General features: G+C 39.7%; 2 protein-coding genes across 4 annotated transcripts in view; one reads left to right on the top strand and one right to left on the bottom strand.

Moving 5' to 3' along the window:
* The window catches only part of PIK3CA (phosphatidylinositol-4,5-bisphosphate 3-kinase catalytic subunit alpha), a 46,632-nt gene that overhangs the window by 22,080 nt on the left and 4,125 nt on the right, over positions 1 to 20,427 (bottom strand). The window contains exons 1-6 of one of the 3 annotated variants that reach the window (XR_010988159.1): positions 13,974 to 14,299; positions 6,794 to 7,208; positions 4,721 to 4,930; positions 3,767 to 4,017; positions 1,951 to 2,196; positions 603 to 688 (exon numbers count right to left, since the gene is read on the bottom strand). Coding sequence is in view for 2 of the 3 variants with exons in the window: in XM_068145040.1 (XP_068001141.1) it covers positions 603 to 688; positions 1,951 to 2,196; positions 3,767 to 4,017; positions 4,721 to 4,930; positions 6,794 to 7,145 (1,145 nt within the window). In the remaining variant the exon portion in view is untranslated. Of the gene's footprint in view, positions 1 to 602; positions 689 to 1,950; positions 2,197 to 3,766; positions 4,018 to 4,720; positions 4,931 to 6,793; positions 7,209 to 13,973; positions 14,909 to 20,427 lie in introns of those variants that run through there. The other 2 variants (XM_068145040.1, XM_068145039.1) reach the window with 2 other exon arrangements.
* The window catches only part of ZMAT3 (zinc finger matrin-type 3), a 56,536-nt gene continuing 54,034 nt past the window's right edge, over positions 17,926 to 20,427 (top strand). The window contains exon 1 of the mRNA XM_068145056.1: positions 17,926 to 19,492. The gene's annotated coding sequence lies outside the window, so the exon portion shown is untranslated. The remainder of the gene's footprint in view (positions 19,493 to 20,427) is intronic.

Raw genomic sequence — 20,427 nt, 5'->3', positions numbered from 1 at the left:
TAGTGAGTTACAGGAACATACTTGTTCTCAATGTTTACATATGCTCACACAAAACTTCTTTTTGCACTTTTAAGTTCATGTGATTATCCCAGATAATACTGACGGTAGGTCAAATCTCCTGAAAATAAACAGCCCAGATGTGGCACTCACTTTTATGTTAGCTCTCCGTAGTCAGTGGTTCTGCTTTAGAACATACTGTGTAACCTCACCAAAAGAGATTTTGAGGTTAAGTGACATCATGTTGCCTCATGCTGAAAGTGAAATCTGAGCCTGCAATTGGAACATGTGTTGATGCAGCCATCTACAGCTGTGCTGATTTCACAGCATTGTGTCATTAATGCGTTCAGTTAGAAGCAACTGTAAACGCACATAGAAATCAGACCTGCTCAAGAAAGAAACTGTACTGCTAAAATACTTGTGTTTGAATTAAGTTAATTCAAGGACAGGGATATGTAAAAATATTTTTTACAAAACTTAAGGCAAGGAATTGCCAGCAATGAGCTCTACTTGAATATTTAAGTTGAGCCTTTCCTCCTTCAGTGCTACAATTTATGATACTCTGAAAGTCAGGTTCTCTATATTTGCTCAGGTACTTAGCTTACCTTGGATTAGAACATGGTACCCTTTGAGTATTCACATTGTCACACAAAGGCTCCCCTCCATGGTAGATACCTGTTCTAACATAGATCTGAAAACAATGGTAATATTAGTACTATCTTCTAAATGTTACTATATACAGTATTCTTCACTGCCATCAACAGATATTGTTAACTACTAACAACATACTAACTTTAAACTTCCCTCACGTAAAACACAAAAAATAAACTAAAAATTGAACAGCTGCCCACCCTCCCTACAACTCAAATCTGTTCATGCTCTGCTAGTTTTGAAGCAAAGGCTATAAGCATACCCTTTTGGCAAAAAATGTTTCCATCTTCTTCCTCGTTAAATGACAAACTATTTCTTAAAAATAATAAGCTTGAAATAAACTCTAAAGAAACCTGAAATTTATTTTCAATTCTTCTTCAGCTTGGTGCAGGAAAAGACCAAACTGATTCTCAGGTAGTGAGCCAGGCTTGTAGTAGGGCTTCAACAGCCCTGTAGCCTACCTGCTTTTTATCCTTGATCTTCCCATACCTCTCTTTTTATAAACAAAGATACTAGCACACTATCTAGCATCTCCTCATCAAAAGTATTCTCTGTTACTGCAATACACACAAACATAATTATTATTTAGAAAATAAACAACAACATGAGGTTTGTTCTTCTATCCAGACAGACTGAGGGAGTTGGGGCTGGAGAAGAGAACGCTCCGAGGTGACCTAATTGTGGCCTTCTGGTATCTGAAAGGGGCCTAAAAGAAGGCTGGGGAGGGACTTCTCAGAATATCAGGTAGTGAGAGGACTAGGGGGAATGGAATGAAGCTGGAGATAGGGAGATTCTGGCTGGATGTGAGGAAGAAGTTCTTCGCCATGAGAGTGGTGAAGCCCTGGAATGGGTTGCCCAGGGAGGTGGCTGGGGCGCCGTCCCTGGAGGTGTTTAAGACCAGGCTGGATGAGGCTCTGGCCAGCCTGATCTAGTGTGGGGTGTCCCTGCCCATGGCAGGGGGGTTGGAACTAGATGATCCTTGTGGTCCCTTCCAACCCTGACTGATACTATGATACTATACATTAAGCTCAAGTGAACTATGCAAACTGAGTTCTGTTCCTATCAGGCAGAATATTTACCTAAATACCACAACTCATGCCTTTTAAGTAGCACACAAAAGTTTTCAGCTGCCAAAGTTTGTCTGCATTTTATAGAACTGGGTACTTGAACTTAAATAACCATGGGGTCCACTTTTCTAACATGTTAAATAACACTACTTTTCCAGTGTAAGCACAGAAAACTCAAGAGGGAAAACATGAGCTGCTGGAAACCATAGTCAATGCCATACAGCATTTGCATTACCTTGTCTATGTCTCTAATGTTCACATTTACATATGTTGCACAGAGGATTCGTATTCTGAGGGCACTACTGATAGTCCAAAGAGATTTGGCTGTAGCTTCTCCATTCATGTAGGGTGTAGCTGTAGAGATACGCCTGGAGTACGATGGCATGGTAAAAGTGTCCAGTGGTAGCTGGGTATAGAGGCTTTCCTTTGCCATGAGCATCAGATTGGGCATGCGACCAAGCATAATACAGCTTCTTATATACTGCAAGAAAACAAGCCCAAAATTCAGTCATGTTTTTTAAGTGTACACCCTTGGTAATCTATATCTAAAGAGCTAATCACTGGCCCTCTACATACACTCTTTACAGCATTTCTTACAGTTAGAAGATTCAACACTTCAAACACATTACTAGCTAGATTTGCACAGTAGGGCTCCGTATCAGCTTTGAGATATGAATAATGTCTGCAGCAGTGGAAGGCTGAACTGGAGATGGAGGACAAAACTGACAAAATGACAAGTCAGGTTTCTTGGTGCTCCTTAGCTTCAGTGCAGTGCAGCACAAAAAAAGCAGAGTGCTTCCAGATGAGAGCAGTTCCTGGGAGCAGTTTTGCTGCTTTTGCATAGCATACTGCTGTGCAGACCTAGCACAGGTGACTGGTACTTACAGTCACAGGCAGAGAGCACATGACAAATGGCAGACACTCATTTTCAGCTCAGTTCTGCTTATTGCCTTAACATTCATCACTGATTCTGACAGACTCTACCTGCAAGCCTGTACTGTGTCCATTCAGGACCAAGTGCTGAGAGCACTGTCTGGAAACAGTACCATAAAACACAATGTGTTAAGACAGGTCCAGCCCTGGAGTATAATTAACAAGCTTTTTTTGCAGCACAGTAAAGGCACACCAGGCACTTCTGAAGAAACCACACTAGATCAAATAGGTCTGGTGTTTGATCTCCACATGACTGTGCAAAATTATTCATGTATGCCTGCACTTGTTCCCCAGCTCCCAGAGAACAGAGCTGCCTTTCCCATTATTCAGGATCCTCCAGCCCCCTTCTCTCCTCCACTACTCTGGAGAGCAGACTGTCAACCATTTTAGATGAAGGAATGGAAACTGTTTATTACAACAATACATTCCTCAAAGAGGAAGCAGCAGCAGCCTGTCAGGAAATCTACAGGGTAACACTGTTGTCTGCTCCGATGCTATTCTGTCAGCAGTTCTGTCTCACGCTCACAGCACTTATAAAACCCAGGCAATGAAGGACAGCCAGCCACAACGAAGACTGATGTAGTGCTCTAAGTTTATAATTTCTTTAATAAGATAAAAAATTTCAAGATAGAAGTAAATGTGAAAACAAGTAGCTTGCTTAGATGTTTTCCACCTCAAAAGAGGTAAGGGACAAGATTCAGAGTAGCAAGGGTAGCTTCAATTTAACATGTAAGAATTTCCTTCTGTACCACATCAAGTTCAGTCAAGCATAACTCACCTCCTACCATCAGAAAGCTAAGATAGTTCTGATGGTACTTACCACTGCTGTAACACTAAAGTTAAACTTCTTCATTCAAAGAAGAAAAATCACACTAGTGATACAAATTCTAGTTAAATTATCTTCTCTCTCCCTTTTTGTTTTGAAGTGCATACAGCAACAAATAAGTACACTGAACACATGCATTAGCCAATTAATCTGAAGATGCATACACTTTCACTTCCTATGTTTTCAATTAATTTCCTGGAAAGGCAAGCCAGTCATTACATTGGTCACTTTTCTCCCTCACAAACTTGGATTATTTCAGTGTATGTCAGAGTAAATCCATGATGTTACTCACCTTATACTGGCTTAGTGGATATTTTTCTAACAAGTACTCATCACAGCCACACACTTTTAAAATGTATTTGCCCTGGTACTCCAAGACACAAAGTTTCAGTTGTTCAGTTGACAGCAGCATACTTCGTGTTTTCTTCCTAATTGCTTCAGCAATGACTTGCTCAGGCACACAGTCATGGTTGATTTTCAAGGTGTACTTCTGCTTATCATTGTTTGGAGAGACAATTACCCATATCACCACTATAATTTGCCCTAGAAAAAACATTAAAAAATGTTAGGCCTACCATTTTCAATAGTTTCAAAACAAACAAGCAAAGCAACAACACACCAAATTCACTAACATACCCCCCAAAAGCCTCAAAATAACTCCCATCCCCCCAACACTGAGAACTTCTTGATGTTCTGCTGAAACAAGATGTAGGCAAGACTCGGAGTCTAAAATGCCAAAGGGTTTGTCACTACATGAGCTCAGTTTAGTTTTGACTCCAGTGCAAATTGAAACTTTTAGTCCTTGAGTTTAAGAATATTTTTATTAACAAAATGCTACTGACTATTAAAGCCTTCAATAAGCCACTAAGAGATGTTTCACATTTGAGGACTGAAAGATAATTTGATGATTCAGCATAATTTAATTTCACATTTCTGAATGTCAGAAAAAAGGAAAACAAACACAGGAAGCTGTTTCTACACACAAAACAAAACAAAACACAACAGCTCTATTTACCAATTTATATTTCAAGAGCTACTTATTACAATAGCAAAAACCTGTAATTTTTAAGTATTGTCTTCCTTTTGAATCTACACTATTAAAGAAAGTTATTCTGAATAACTTACACCTTAAGACATAGCTAGAATGTACCAAAACAGTGAATTACTGTTCTATTATGGATACCAGTTGTGCTCTTTGATTTCAAGCACTAAAACACCATGTTTCTACAGGGAATATTTATCTTACCTTTATCTAGTTTATTGTATATGTGTTTGGGTAGCTCAGGAGAAGACTCTACATTTGGAGGGTAGACATACAATGCTCTACTGTGTGGTGCATTGGCATCTCGAAGATCCACTGCTTCTTTACAAACATTAAGAATATTTCTTCTGAAGTCTTGTACTTCTGGATCCTTAACCATGTCAAATTCACAGACAGGCATGCCAATAGCAAAACCTACAGTGTTGAAGAAGCAGAAGATAAAAAAATTGTAGCATAGGAAAATATTTCTTGTTTTCAAGTGAACTATGCTACTGTGACCAGCATTCCAATAGAGAGATTATGAACTCTTTGGCACAGAGTAATCCATTAGAATTCACTTCTCAGGTCCTCTGTCTCAAGATGTAATTCCACTTACTCTAATAAGATTACTTGCATAAATAATTATTTGTGCATGAATGTTCAAGTGGAAGCTTCCAATGGTCCTGTTGCATGATTAGTCATCTGCTGTTCTCCCTACAACTTCAGTTGGATAAACTTTACAAAGCAGAAGTAGTTTACCTATGATGCATTCATAACAATGAAGTTTAACAATTAGGAGCACCCCAGAACAAGTATTTCTGGTTGACAAGACTCTACCACTGCAATGTACAGCTGTTTGCAACCAAAAGGGAATAGGTATGCTTGCACTGCCTGAATTTAGATACTCAACCTAGATGCTGAAATGTGCACTAGCCTTCCTGTGCTTTCTCAATGGATAATGGAAAATGATAAACTACTCCAGAACTGACTCAAAACATTACAATTTGTCTCCCCTCATCCTCTCCAAAATCAGGTATTCTTGTTTCCCCTGCTCTCTTTGTAAGAAAGGGGGCTTGGAAGGAAAACATGTCATTGCTGAAATTTTACATTCTAAGCAAGACAGAGCAGTATTAGAATGTGTTCAATCACAAATGTGGTATAAGGTTTGCAATTAAATCCCAAGTTTACAATTCTGTAAACTTCAAAAGAAACTGACTTCCAAACCAACAGAGCAGGATTTGCTCTTCATAATATGAAGCCCTATGAATATGAAACAAGAAAACAAAATGTCCTTTAACCAACATACAAAGTAAAGACTTTATATGCAAGTGAAACATAACAGTTTATGAAAGTTGGCTCTGCCATTTATCAGCATCTTTGGACATTTGATGCAATGACTGGCAGTTATGAAAAGCAAATTTTATCAAGTACAGGTAACAAGTAGAATAGAACAGAATAGAATATAATAGAATGGAATTAACCAGGTTGGAAAAGACCTTCGAGATCGAGTCCAACCTATCCATCCAACACCATCTAATCAACTAAACCATGGCACCAAGCACCCCATCAAGTCTCTTCCTAAACACCTCCAGTGATGGTGACTCCACCACCTCCCTGGGCAACACATTCCAATGGCCAATCACTCTCCCTGTGAAGAATTTCTTCCGAGCATCCAGCCTAAACCTCCCCTGGCACAGCTTGAGACTGTGTCCTCTTGTTCTGGTGCTGGCTGCCTGGGAGAAGAGACCAACCTCTGCCTGTCTACAATCTCCCTTCAGGTAGTTGTGGACAACAATAAGGTCTCCTCTGAGACTCTTCTCTTCTCCAGGCTAAGCAACCCCAGTTCCCTCAGCCCCTCCTCACAGGGCTTGTGCTCCAAACCCCTCCCCAGCGTTGTTGCCCTTCTCTGGACATGTTCCAGCAAGTCAACATCTTTCCTAAACTGAGGGACCCAGAACTGGACACAGTACTCAAGGTGTGGCCTAACCAGTGTTCAGTACAGGGGCAAAATGACTTCCCTGCTCGCCACACTGTTCCTGATCCAGGCCACGATGCCATTGGCCTTCTTGGCCACCTGGGCACATTGCAGGCTCATGTTCAGCCCACTGTCAACCAGCACCCCCAGGTCCCTCTCTGCCTGGCTGCTCTCCAGCCACTCTGACCCCAGCCTGTAGCACTGCATGGGGTTATTGTGGCCGATGTGTAGAATACCACCCATCTCAATTCTTTATTCCACGTTTGGAAGAGGAGAAGCCAGTTAAACAGATTAGGTATGTATAAATAAAACATAATTCTCACCTATTTCTCTATTAAGGATCTTTTCTTCTCTGTTACCTACTGGTTCAATGACTTTTAGAAAAGGCTGGAATAGTCGCAGGTCACAAAGCCTCCGGGTTTCATCAAAAAATTCTTCTCTTTCCGCTTCTTGCGTAACACTTACGAAAATGTAAGAAGATTCATCTTGAAGGAGCTGATAGAGAGGGTATTTTCTCGCTTCTTTAAAGAGTTCATGTTTAATAGTTAGTAAGGTGGCCTCACGGAGGCATTCTAGAGTCACTATCATTCCATTTGGGAGAAGACATTCCACAAGGATCCTCGGTGGCATCAAGTGGATGCCCCATAGTTCACCAGATGACGGTCGTGGAGGCATTTTTTAAGTCTTTAAATAACTTTGTGCTGGAAGTTTTTCAAGCAGTGATTCGTACAAGCAAACCTGAGTGAAAAGTGGAAATTTAAACATTAAATTCAGGATACAAATATCACAAGGAATGCCAGATAAAACACTTAATGGCAGCATCACATTAGTTTGGAAAATAATGCTGATACACATGCAGTCTTAAAAAGAGAGAGGATTAATTTTTTAAGCTTATAATTTAATGCTAAAACCACTTAAATGGCATGGGGAAGAAAACATTTAATATTCAAATTATGACAGCAAATTTTAAGTAAATCTCCAACCCAGCTCTGAACATTTTCACTAGGAAAGCATCACCCATGATCATTTGGATGAGATACAAACCATCAGCTCTGCTCAAACCAATGCTTCAGTTTTTGTTCTAACAACTTTCTCTCATCCCAAACTTCTTAAGTGTTCAAACACCACTAACATAATAATTAAGCATTTACAAAAAAAAACCCAAACCAGAACAAAAATACCCACCCTCTAAACTTGCTTTTAAGAATTCATGTACACACAAAACTTGGCCTTATCTTTTTTTGATTGGTATAAGCTACTCAGACCAGCAACAAAACCTGTTTTCTACAGGAGAACTGAGATTCATTAAACTCTTTTTGGTTGGGCTTAGTTTTTTTAGAATAAATTCCCTGACCTAGTTCCCTTTGGCAGCTGCATGAATGCCTTTGCCAAGCCAAAGGAAAGGAGAAGAACACGTGTCTGACCTTCCAGCAGCACTGCCTTATGCTGGCTTTGAGCAGCTACAAAACCTTCTATCTAGAGAGAGCAGAAATGTCTTACACCCACGTAGCCAAGAACAGATGTGAAATAGCAGCAGAACCAGGCTAGGCAAGCATGCCACAACAATGCATCAATAAGCTTTCCTAATCATTAGCTATTTTTAATTTCCCCAACCAGAAGCAATATTTATGTATTTGTGAAAGAAATCCATCAAGAACTAGTGAGTATGCCCAGGGCATTTTCCTCAAACTGTTAGCATCTTGTAAGAAGATTGAAGAACAATCCATGTGATAAAATATTTGCTTTTCTTTGTTCTGAAGCCTGCTACTTCCACCTGACACCCTAGATTTCTTGTACTGAAACCAAGTTCCCTAGCTCTGCATTCACTGCTTTTAACTTTACCAAGATCCATCATGTCCTCCCCACTACTTTTCTGTAATAGTTCCAGATTCAGTGCTTCTCTCCACAGAAGTCAATCTAGACTGTTGTCTAGCTCCTTGTCACCTCCTCTGTATCTCTTACACCTTTACCTTTTTTGCAAGGTTAAGGGGAAAATCTGTCTGCATCCCCCATTCAGGTCCCAAGAAAACATACATTTACACAGAGACAGCTTTCCTAATAAGCTGCTTTTCTGACTACCACTGAGCAGAGAGCCTTTCCACTGAATCACGTAACATCGACCCCAAGTCTCTTTGTGGTAATGTGGATTTTCTGCAAGGGCCATCACACGTTATGTAAATTGTGAATATTGCATTACTTAGCCCGTAATTTCATTAACTTCAGCATCTACATTATGAGAGAGGCTATTATCAGCAGACATCTAAAGAGCAGTCCACCATTCCTCAACCAAGTGGCTGAAAGCACAGGGCAAAGACAGCTACCAGGCCACTGACTATTCTTACTTACCTTTTAATTTGAGAACCCTCTTAGGGCTGCACATTACCTTAGTTTCTTCTTTTAATAACAGAAAAGAGGGGAAAACCCCCAAACCAACAGCTTCCTATCTCTTCTGCTTCTTCAGCTTTCTGAGAGCTCTTATGGCAGAAAGGCAATGAACTCTAGGTGTGTTCTTTGCTTGGTACTTTTAAAAAATACATATAAAGTGTCTCTATACATATAAAATATATTTATAAAAAAAATATATATAATATATATATAAGTGTGTATATATATCTAAAATGACACATGCAGAAACAATCATATATATTTAATAGAAAAATAAAGCCTCATTTCTGCACTTCTATGGCTTGGTACTGATTCTCTGAAAAGTTCTTTTTCAAGTAGTCTCAACCAGTCTCAAGCTGTGCCAGGGGAAGTTTAGGCTCGAGGCGAGGAGAAAGTTCTTCGCTGAGAGAGTTGTTGGCCATTGGAATTGGCTGCCCAGGGAGGTGGTGGAGTCACTGCCCCTGGAAGTGTTCAAGAGGGGACTGGACGTGGCACTTGGTGCCATGGTTTAGTGGTCATGAGATCTTGGGCGACAGGTTGGACTTGATCTTTAAGGTCTTTTCCAACCTTGTTGTTTCTGTGATAACTACATCCAATACCTGGTTTTACCACATTCCAGTTGCTACAAAGAAGCATATGAATGAAAACAATGCTTTCCCAAATCCACCGCTTCTCAAGCAACTCTCAGTAGCAACAGGGCTATCCTCCTTTGGAGGTGTAGTTTAGGCTTTACTAAAAAAAAAAATATCAACAAAAGTAGTAAAGTGCTGCTGCAGCTTTGGAAAAATGCTTGTCCACTATCACCTTATGTATATTTAGGAGAGCTTTGCAACTGACTTCTTTCTTAAAAAGAATTTAAAGAAGCTATTTAATTTTCCTCCTCACTGAAATAGTGAGCAAATGCAGAAAGGGAAAGCTCAAAGCACACTCACAAGGACTTTAAAGAGCCAAAATTGGAAAGCTTACCAATTACAAAACATTATAAATGAACCCAAATAACACCACTGAGAGTTACTTGGGGAATTATGAATTACTGCTAACTATCCTCTGTTTACTGATAAGAAGTACCCAGAAGGTTAAATAGCATATTTTTGATCAAAGTGTGAACAAGATGGTGAATCACATGCTTATTTACATTTCTTCATCACAAGCATAGGCAGAAACACATTGCTTCTGAGGCATATGCCAGCATAGAAAAGACAGAGCAAGAACGTGCAGTTGTAAGAAGTTTTCTGTCCACACATACAAACAGTGATACTACAGATGGACCACAACCAAATTAAATATTCACAACACAGACTGAGTTTACACCAGCAGTCTTTCAAGTCTCGTTCCACAATCCTGCTGAGGCTTCTCTAAACGGAGGGTTCTTCTCTCAACCCCAGGTGTGAGTTCTCATCCTTCATCATACTGGCACTGATGCTCCCTGAGTCAGTTTGTTACAGGGTCAGATGGATCAAAGTGGCACATAACTATTCACTTTTCCTCTCTTGGATATGCTTCTGCTGTTTTAGCCATCTTATTGATGTTACCCTGAAGTCAAATGAATACAAGGGTCTACAAAGGGACATGACCATGACTGCAGCAGTGCTGAGCTAGTTCAGCTTCAACAATGATGGTTCATTTTACCTCCCTCCCCACCAATCATTTCTAAGACAAAAATAGAAGCAGGTCTGGGGAACACACATATTAAATCTTTTCAGGCAACTATATTCTCAAAATAACTATCAACCTTGGTTGTAGCCAGGTGGGGGTTGGTCTCTTCTCCCAGGCAACTAGCACTAGAACAAGAGGACACCGTCTCAAGCTGCACCAGGGGAAGTTTAGGCTGGGTGTTAGGAAGCAGCTCTTCACAGAAAGAGAGACTGGCCATTGGAACGGGCTGCCTAGGGAGGAGGTGGAGTCACCATCACTGGAGGTGTTTAGGAAGAGACTGGATGGGGTGCTTGGTGCCATGATTTAGTTGATTAGATAGTGTTGGATGATAGGTTGGACTCATGATCTCAAAGGTCTCTTCCAACCTGGTTAATTCTATTCTATTTAAACATTTCAAACATTAAAGAAATGGCACTGAGTTGTGATTTAAAGACTTGCAAATGGTCCAAAAAGGAACCCCAAAACCTACACTCTTTTAAGAGCAACTGCACCAAACCAGCAGTTTTTCTTTTAAACGAAGACACAGACAAGTGCCAGAACCGGTGCACGGAGTCACTCTGTGTGCGCATTCATTTTACTTGCACATGTAAGCACGCCTCCAGGGTTTGGATTTGGAAAGCAAAAATGTAAACAGAAACAGTTTTGAAGTATAGTTGGCAGCTTGTGTTTCTGTGTACACTTTCAAATTTGGAAGGCTGCCTGGAATAAATAGAATCAATTATGTTCTTCGACAGTCAAAGGACTATAATTCTGAGAGAATTCTAGAGAGATGTTGTTTAAATCCAACTAAGGGCACACACAAACACTTCAAATGAATGCTGCATCACATCTACAAGCCCTGATGTCCCAAAAATTAACCTTAAACTTTTTCTTCCCCCCAGCCAAAAACAGGGGAAAATCCCTGACCTGCAATCCCTAACCTCCCCAAAACCCCTTAATCTTTTTCCCCCCCCTGCCAAAAATCTACAGAGGCTCAAAAGCCAAACTCAAAGATCAAATCACATTCTTTTCAATTCATTGTGGGCCTCCTAATCTCCAGCTCTCCTTGCTGAGCACTTTGCCTAGAAGCAATCAAATTTGGAAACTCCATTCACAAATATTAAATATACACAGAGGAAGAAAAAAGGAAGTTAAACAACATACCTCCCAAAGTACTGATTCCTACTTGCTTCCAAATATACATACCATAAAAATGCTAATTCATATAATACATTTTCTTATAGTACAGAAATCAGCTGCAGTCTGATATCTAGAATAAGACATTCCTCACAGCACTGAACTGTGCAGAACTACAGTGGCATGGTAACCTCAATTTCATTCTACTGAATATTTTATTACAAGTTACAGCCTATAATTATTTTTTTTAATGCCTTCTTGATGGCATACAAATATGGTAACTCTGGAACTTCCAGCATAAAGTTTGCTGCTCATTCCTTTGAAAATAATTCCTTTCCCTTGAGGAACTGACCTCAGTGAGGATGAAATTCAGTAAGAATTGTACTGTAGGAGCATTAATATTGATTCTGAACATTAGTACTCAAAATAGTATTTTCCATGTTCTTTAAAGAAGCTTATGAAAATTAACTTGAGTCAACCCCACACACATACACATTTTACCCTAAAGACATCTGAAGCTACTGCATCTGTTTTCACCACATTTTTACATGTAAAATCCCTGTGTGTCTATTATCTATGGCTCAGCAGGACACTGGCAGTATTCTTTTCCCCCTACATGTTTTGGATTTGTACAATAACGTTTTGCCAGAAAAATCTCAAGCAGGAGTGTCACTGATCTAAGTTTTATGGGTCTTGCTAAAAGGAAAATGGACCTTTCATGAGCTCTTCCATTAGAAAGTGTAGAGAATCTTTGTTTGCAAAGAGAACACTAATTTTTTTCATCTAATCTATAAACAGATAATCTGTAATGAATTTATCTTGCCCATCTGAGGTTCAAGACCAAGTGCAGGGCCCTGCATCTGGGTCGAGGCAATCCCAGGCACAAATAGAGGCTGGGCAGTGACTGGCTGGAAAGCAGCCCTGAGGAGAGAGACTTGGGGGTGCTGGTGGACAAGAAGCTCAACATGAGCTCTCAGTGTGCACTTGCAGCCCAGAACACCAATCAGATTCTGGGCTGCATCAAGAGAAGTGTGGCCAGCAGGTCAAGGGAGGGGATTCTCCCCCTCTACTCAGCTCTGGTGAGACCCCACCTGGAGTACTGCCTCCAGTTCTGGAGCCCCTATTACAAGAGGGATATGGAGGTGCTGGAGCATGTCCAGAGAAGGGCCACAAGGATGATCAGAGGACTGGAGCACCTCTCCTATGAGGACAGACAGAGAGTTGGGGCTGTTCAGTCTGCAGAAGAGAAGGCTCCGAGGTGACCTAATTGTGGCCTTCCAGTATCTGAAAGGGGCCTACAAGAAGGCTGGGGAGGGACTTCTCAGGATATCAGGTAGTGATAGGACCGGGGGAATGGAATGAAGCTGGAGGTGAGGAGATTCAGACTGAACATGAGGAAAAAGTTCTTCAACGTGAGAGCGGTGAAGCCCTGGAATGGGTTGGGGCGCTGTCCCTGGAGGTGTTTAAGCCCAGGCTGGATGAGGCTCTGGGCAGCCTGATCTAGTGTGGGGTGTCCCTGCCCGTGGCAGGGGGATTGGAACTAGATGATCCTTGTGGTCCCTTCCAACCCTGATTCATACTATGATAACAGTATCCTAGAGATCTAGAGATTACTCACAGACATTCTACCAGATCCACAGATATCAGTATTTTAGAATTACAATATATCTATTTATATATAAAACGGTTAACTGATAAGACTTTTTTTTTTCCTGTTCTTTAAATTCTCTGAGGACGTGTTCTCCAGAGACAGGAGCTCCATCCAATTTTATCAGTCCATACTTGAAACTGTATTAGTCATTCAGTAAGCCACCAGACTTTAATGGAAGACCATTAGTTTTTCCAGTCACAAGGCAAATCCCATTACATTGCTTTCTTAGACAGGACATAGCAAGGTTTTATAATAATTTGTGGTATCACTGGTATCAAAGAGCTGCTCATTAGGATTTGCGTCTAGATGCAATTTCCTTGCCAGGCAGAATTTTCCTCCACTCTTAGCATTGCCTTAAGAAAGTCTTCTACTCATTAAACCATCCAGCTATGTTTATAGATTTCTAATTACTGAGCATTCATGTGTAGGGGATATAATTTTCTTGATTCTCTATTAAACTGACTGAAGTATCAACTACAGATATATGCCCTCCCCCCCAAAAAAAAAAAAAAAAAAGCTTTTTTCAAACATCTGTGAAATCCCCAAAACAAAAAGGGGAATGGGAAGTAAAGAAAACCACAGAATAATTCCTTGGGCAAGAGCAACACTTTTCAGAATGAAAGATATTTCAAACTTTCTAAAGGCCAACATGTTTTATTCTCATCTTCAGACACATCAAGCATTCCAAAACTTACCATGAATAAAAAACTGGGCAGAGCTGCCTGCCTAATTCTGATGCAGTCCAAACCTGCCCTGTAGTGACAATAAGACTGTCCCAGACTAGGTGTTTTCAGTACTGTCCTTTTGTTCTTCCTGCTCGCCAAGCTGGCATCTTTCCAAAATCCAGGAAGACTTGTACAAATGTCTGAAATTGTCCTCGATGAAAACATTATTACACAGTTTCAAACAGCAGAAATATTGCTTTGCTCAGAAAGCAATGCTGGTTTGCTGCAGTCAGAGTTTTATGTCTTACTTCCAGTCTTATTTCACAGAAAAGGCACCCATACGCAGAACTGCTTATCTGATCACAAACAACAGCCCAAGGGAAACAAACAAACAGAAGCATTTAACACTGTCAAAACACATCTTCACATTTAGTTTCCTCCTAGAAACAGGCAAGTATTTCCAAACACTACCAATTTGATCTGTAGTTACCTACTTCACCTGTACGAAAAAACAGTGCTGTTTTTTGCACTGTTCTAGACAGCCCTAAAAAACCCAACTAACAGTACTGGTAGCATCTGTAGAATTACAGTGCAGCAGAAATGGAAGATTATTGTTTTCCTGTGAATATAAAATCTCCCTGAAAATCAGTGCAAAGAAGTTTCAGTTTAGTTAGGTATGAGAACAAGGGATAACTATGTTTCAAAGCTATTTTCTTTAGTTGTCTTAGATGCAGATTTATTTTTATTTTCTGTTGCTTCAGAATTTAGTATTCTTGGATTCTGGTTGTAATGACTTTCAGATATCAGGAATAAAATTAATGGAGAGGAGATCATCCTGGAAAAAGATGAACTCACTCTATGGTATTGTCCTAGAGGTAACATGCATATTATCTCTTACTGAAAAAAAAATACAGGATCAAACAGCTAAAATGAAAACAAGGTGAAGAGATTTATTATTGCTAGTGTCTTCCCCCCTCCCCCCCCCTTTTCTCTCTCCAAGCAACCCAAAAGACCCTTGTAAATATTTATTTTCAAATCCCCTTGCTCATCCTCCCCCATCCATGTAGGCATATTGTTTATAGCTTCACTCATTATTTGGAAGCATGAAAACAGGATCACGAGAAAGAAACATTTGCACGTTGCTGGTGACCTCTGCAACTCCCACTAGGGCTGTGTTTTTTCCCTAGGGATCCCATGACATACCAAGAGCAGAATGTCTGTCCTAGAACATTTTCTTCCAGTTAAAGACAGATTTTTTTTTTTTTCTTTGTTAAACAAAGGAAAACCTTGAATTAAATCTTAACTTTGAGTCTGAAATCATTCAGTAATTCCATTTCTAGCTTCACCTCAAAGGGAAGGATTTTGTTATTTATAGAAGACTAGTAGTTATAGAGCACAACAAAGAATTAAAAGCAACACACCTCTTTTCACATATTTGCTTACTCATTATTTCAATGATTAGCTTTCTTGATGCGTAGCAGGATGAGAATTACTCTCCCATATGGCTCTGTTCTGGTTGGAGCTGTTCCTCCACAGTTAGGTGTGCACTCAGCAGCACTCAAATTCTTTCAAGCTCTTTTAATCAAAACCCCTAAAGTGTGGCAACAAAACCAGCACCACATGCCATTTCCTATCAACAGAAATAAAGTTTTCTCCAATTATATATTTCTCCTTAACATATATGCATTACAAACTTTCTGCTTCTTCTTACAAATACCCATTTCTGCATGCAGAAATAATCTGCTTTTGTAAATTAATGCAAGATGATCTAAATGAAAAATTACTCTAGAATGTCCTTCATAAAACTAGATCAGATAGGTAGCAAATGCTGACTATATATATATAAAACCCATAAAACTCCGCCTTAAATAATGCTGTTTACTCTTCTTTCCATGTTTCTTCCCATCCTCCCACCTTCCTGGGATAATTGGAACCCAGACAGTAAACAGGATCTTTAAAAACAGGAAGCGCTGACACAGACAAGGAGCCGGAGCAGAGCAAATCCAGGTGTTTCTGTGCTCTGGTCTGAATCTTCACCCAACTGGAGCAGCTGTGTAGCAGAGCTGTATACTGGGCCTTTCCTGGTGCTGATCTCCCCTACACATGACACCTTGGCTCTTACAAGTAACTCTCTCTGCTGCAGCAAGATGAGCCTCCAGTTGTATTGAAAACAAGGGAAGATTTCCACTCCCCCTGTCCAGACCTCGGAGCGCAGAGAAAGCACTGCAGTAAACCAGAGGTAGTATAGTCCCCACACCACTATGCTTGCCTCTCTACCACAAGCAACAGTACCCTGAGGGTTCAGTCCACAATGTTCACCTGACCAGCTCCTCTGGACAGAAGGCACAGAGAGAAATGTGTGTTCAAAGTTTGTCTGAGATCAGGACCACTCCTGCTCATTAATTTACATCCACCTCTACTGTTTCACCCTGTGAGCCCTTCCTTTACTAAGAAGTAGCTGTAAAAGACATCAAACTCAGACTGACTTGCAGCACATTGTACACTTCCCATGTTAACATTCCTCAGGATGCAGGCCAACAGCAACTTGAAATCAAGATAGAGTTTCTCTTGTTCTGAATTAGTCCAGACCCTGGAGGCAACTAATGCATAAAAATCAGAGGTTTTGGAGTGGCAGTGGATAGCAGCATTTTTGCAACTTTGCAGATATTTAATATTAAACACAGAACAGCAAACTGGAAGACCAAAGTTTCTGTTCCAAAATCCAAATATAAATTAGCTTTCCATTTGTTCTACTTTAACTGACCTCTGCAGTCAACCCTTATTTATAGAAGTATGGGTTTAGTCTGTATGGACTTACTGAATTGTGTTAGCAAAATATTATATCCCATCCTCTGTTTGCCAGAAAATAACTTCACTTTTGATAGAGCATTTGTAAGGAACCACATGGCTCAGCAAAAAGCCATGAGAGTAGGTTTGGTTTTCTTCCTTTGTTCAAGCTCCTAAATTAGAAAAATCCAAACTGATACATTCTCCACTGAGGTATTTCTTCACCGACTTTTAGAAGTCATTTATTGAGAGAGGAAAGTCTGTGGCAGTTAAAGGCATAACTATTGTAATAAATTGCAATTCTGCAGCTAAATGGTCTTTACTCATTAACAGCAAAAGTGATTCTTCGCAAATTGTCCCATGCAAAGGACATACAAAGCAAGACAGCAGCAAACAAATCCAGTTTCTTGCAAATTCTGCCCTGTAGTAGTTGCTTACTTCTGTACAAGCTCTAATCACAACAAGAAAGCACCATGGCTTTTCAAGAGTACTGCTCCCAGCAGACTTGTTTGTGATACAATCAATAGCGATGAACTAAATAGTTATTTGGCAGTAGATTATAATCCTCTGAGAGGTAAACCCCAACTGTTTTCCATAAAAATATTATCAACAGATGTTTATTTACTCCAGTAGTGGACCTGTCTACCCTACACCAAGCGTGTGAGTGGTACAGTGGGACAGTATTCAGCTGCAAAGCACTTAGCAACACTGCATGCTCCCACGAGGCTTCACCTCTGTAATGGTCACAGATCACTTAGGTGTATTGCACCAATGCACATCAGAAAAACAGATTTTTAATGTGAAACAATACTGTTGACTGAATAACTGACTTTGGAAGCATATCTGACTGCTTTATATAAATCACAAAGCAACCAAAGTTCATCTGAAACTTAAAGGAGTGTAATGTTGTTCTTATTAAGCTGTTGACTCTGGTTGAACAAGACTTTTCTCTCTGTTTATAGGTGGAGTGCCCAAGCAGCAACCACGACTTCAGACACTGTAAATTTGTATGTGTGTTCAAGAAATGCAAAAAAAAAACCCAACCCCACTGAGTTGTTGTGACCATGTAAGTCATTAGGTCCTAAACACTTCAGCCTGAAACATAAAAACAGCTATGGTAAACTGTGACAAACGGTTCTTCGGCATGTTTAATCAAATGTTTATCATTTCTGCACATATCTATTCAAAGCATCTGCTTTGCAAACTCTTGTGCAAACATGAAAACATGACTTCAAGTTGGGAGCTACTGGGACACTGAGCTTGTTGTTAGTGCATCTCTTCAAGCTGCTACCCAAACTGTTTCCTCTAACAAGGTCAGGGTATGAGCTGTTCATGTTCACTACATCTGAACAACACAGCTAAGATCTGCCTAAACAAATAATGCTTAAGTTCACATGAGCTTTCCAAAGAAAAGGTAACATAAGCTCTTAGGTATTTAAACAGCAAATACCAGAAACATCTCCACAACAGTTTAAAGGTTTCTCAATTTCCCAACATAAAAAGTCACTTCCATATCCAGATTAAACACACTGAGACTAAGGCACATGCTGCCTACTACTACAAACAGAGTTCTGGAAGAGAGAAACATGAAAAATAAAGATCTTTATTTAAAAAAAAAAGCCAAAAAAATATTGGCAGCAGTCAGTGATGCCTTTTTAAGGGAACTTGATAAATCTGCACAAACAAGGAAGTATTTTTAATACATGAGTCTCAGGAAACATTTTGTTAATGTTTTCATAGGTGTGTATATTTAAAAAAAAAAAAAAACCAAACCACCACTGCAAAGCAGTTTTCAGCCAGGTGAAACTTAACCCTTGAATAAAACAGGTCACAAACTCATGCATTTTGGATTTAATTTCAACCCATAAACCCCACCAATTAGGGAAATGTGACTACATTACAAATAACCTTTTTTGTTGCTTAAATAACCTGTTTCCATATCAGGACAGCAAGAAACTGGAAGCTGTAATAATGTTACACTTGTCATATTATCCTGAAGTTGCTCGTTGTACTATCCTATCTGCTAATGTACAACAAAAGGCTTGGAAAAGAGGTGATGAAAGATAAGTTGGAAAGCTGGATTGTGAAGTAATCTCACAACATATTTAAAAAGTTTCCACAGTCAGGAATAGGCTTTGCTATGCTTTTCTTCATGTATCAACTCTGCTGTTTTGCTGCTCCTAGGCTTCCGTTTCCATCCTTTATCTCTCGGTGGTAGTTGTGCCATCTTCCCCTGCATGTCAAAACAGCCAAAGTTGGAGGCATCTAAGATCAAGGGAGCACTGCTGAGCAGTGATAAGAACATCAGTGTTTTATCCTCTATTTCAGAGCAAGTTGAGGAGGAAGACAAGTTAAAATTTTACTAACCACAACCCTGGTAAACAATTAAACATGAGGAAAACAAGCTCTACCTTGTCAGTTAAAATGTTAAAATCAACTGTAGGCACTTTTAGCTAAAAAGCCACAGAACTGGTTAAGTGTATAATTTCAATTTCACATATTAGTATTTTAGACAAAAAAAAACAAACAATCTATTAAAAATCAATCTTTGTAACAAGCTTGCTAGAGTAAAAGTGGCACCCTATTTGGACACATCCTCAGTAACCACAATGAAGACTACTCAAGCTGTCTGGATGTTGCTTAAAAAAAAATAGCTCTTTCACATATCCAGTAGAGGTTTTTTTGGGACAAGTGCTCTTCTACAATACCTAACAACAAATTTGAAGGAGATTTCAGATGTGACAGCATGAAATTACAAGAAGGTAAGTGACAATATACTTACTAATCACTTTGCTCTCACCAGTGGGGACTGCCTCGATAAACTGGTAGTTGAAACTGGATGTTTGCCACCCATATTGAGAAGGCAAAAAAGCAATTTTAAGCTTTCTTAGTATCACTTTTAAAAATCCAGCCACAACATTTGCTCTTTATTCTGTTAAAATCTGGGAACAAAAATACAAAAATGAAGAATAAGTGGGATGTCTCATAATCTAAGCAGTTTAATGACCACCAGAAGCATATTTTAGAGTATCTGAAGTTTGGACTTCCCTTTTCCCAAAGGGAGCTAGCTCTATCTACAAACTTCCCCTTATGTTAGCACTGCTAATTTTAATCTTTTAAACTATGCCTGTGGTCAAAAGTTAGTGGTTTCCAACCTTCATGAAAAGTAACTTCAGGTGGATAATAACTCATCACACAAAGCATATTTGCTGAGTTAGAGAATGTAACATTTCACCTCCACTCTGTTTGTGGTAAGCCAGCCTTCACTCTCTGCTCATTCTTAAATATGCTAGCACAAAAGAAGTAAGTGTTCAGTGTTTAGTTTGCCAACACCTTTGTAGAGCCTCTCCTTTCAAAGTCTCCTCACTTTTCTAGCAAGTCAGATGTCCAAGTCCCAATGTACAGAAAGTTTTGTTGTGTTTGATTTGGATGACAGGACAGGCAAGAATTTCCTCTTACGGCCAGTTAGTCTCAGATGAAACACTGAAACTTGGACATTTTCTTTTCAGTAATGTTCAATATTTCTGGCATTTTTGGATGTCCAAGAACTTGTTCCTTTGTTGACTACTAGTAGCTAAAAGAACTAAGGTTGCAACAAGGAATAAGTTTTTGTGTACTGATTTAGTGTCCTCTGCAAGGACCCACAGCTAAACAGCTGCTAGTTGAAGACACTTCCAAGACAACAAATGCAATCTCA

This window comes from Melanerpes formicivorus, unplaced genomic scaffold (assembly GCF_026170545.1).
Source record: "Melanerpes formicivorus ecotype bairdi unplaced genomic scaffold, bMelFor1.0.p_v2 SCAF_12, whole genome shotgun sequence".
In the NCBI taxonomy this organism is placed as follows: Eukaryota; Metazoa; Chordata; class Aves; order Piciformes; family Picidae; genus Melanerpes; species Melanerpes formicivorus.
The sequence above is the reverse complement of the archived record's forward strand: the minus strand, read 5'-3'. Positions and strand labels throughout refer to the sequence as shown.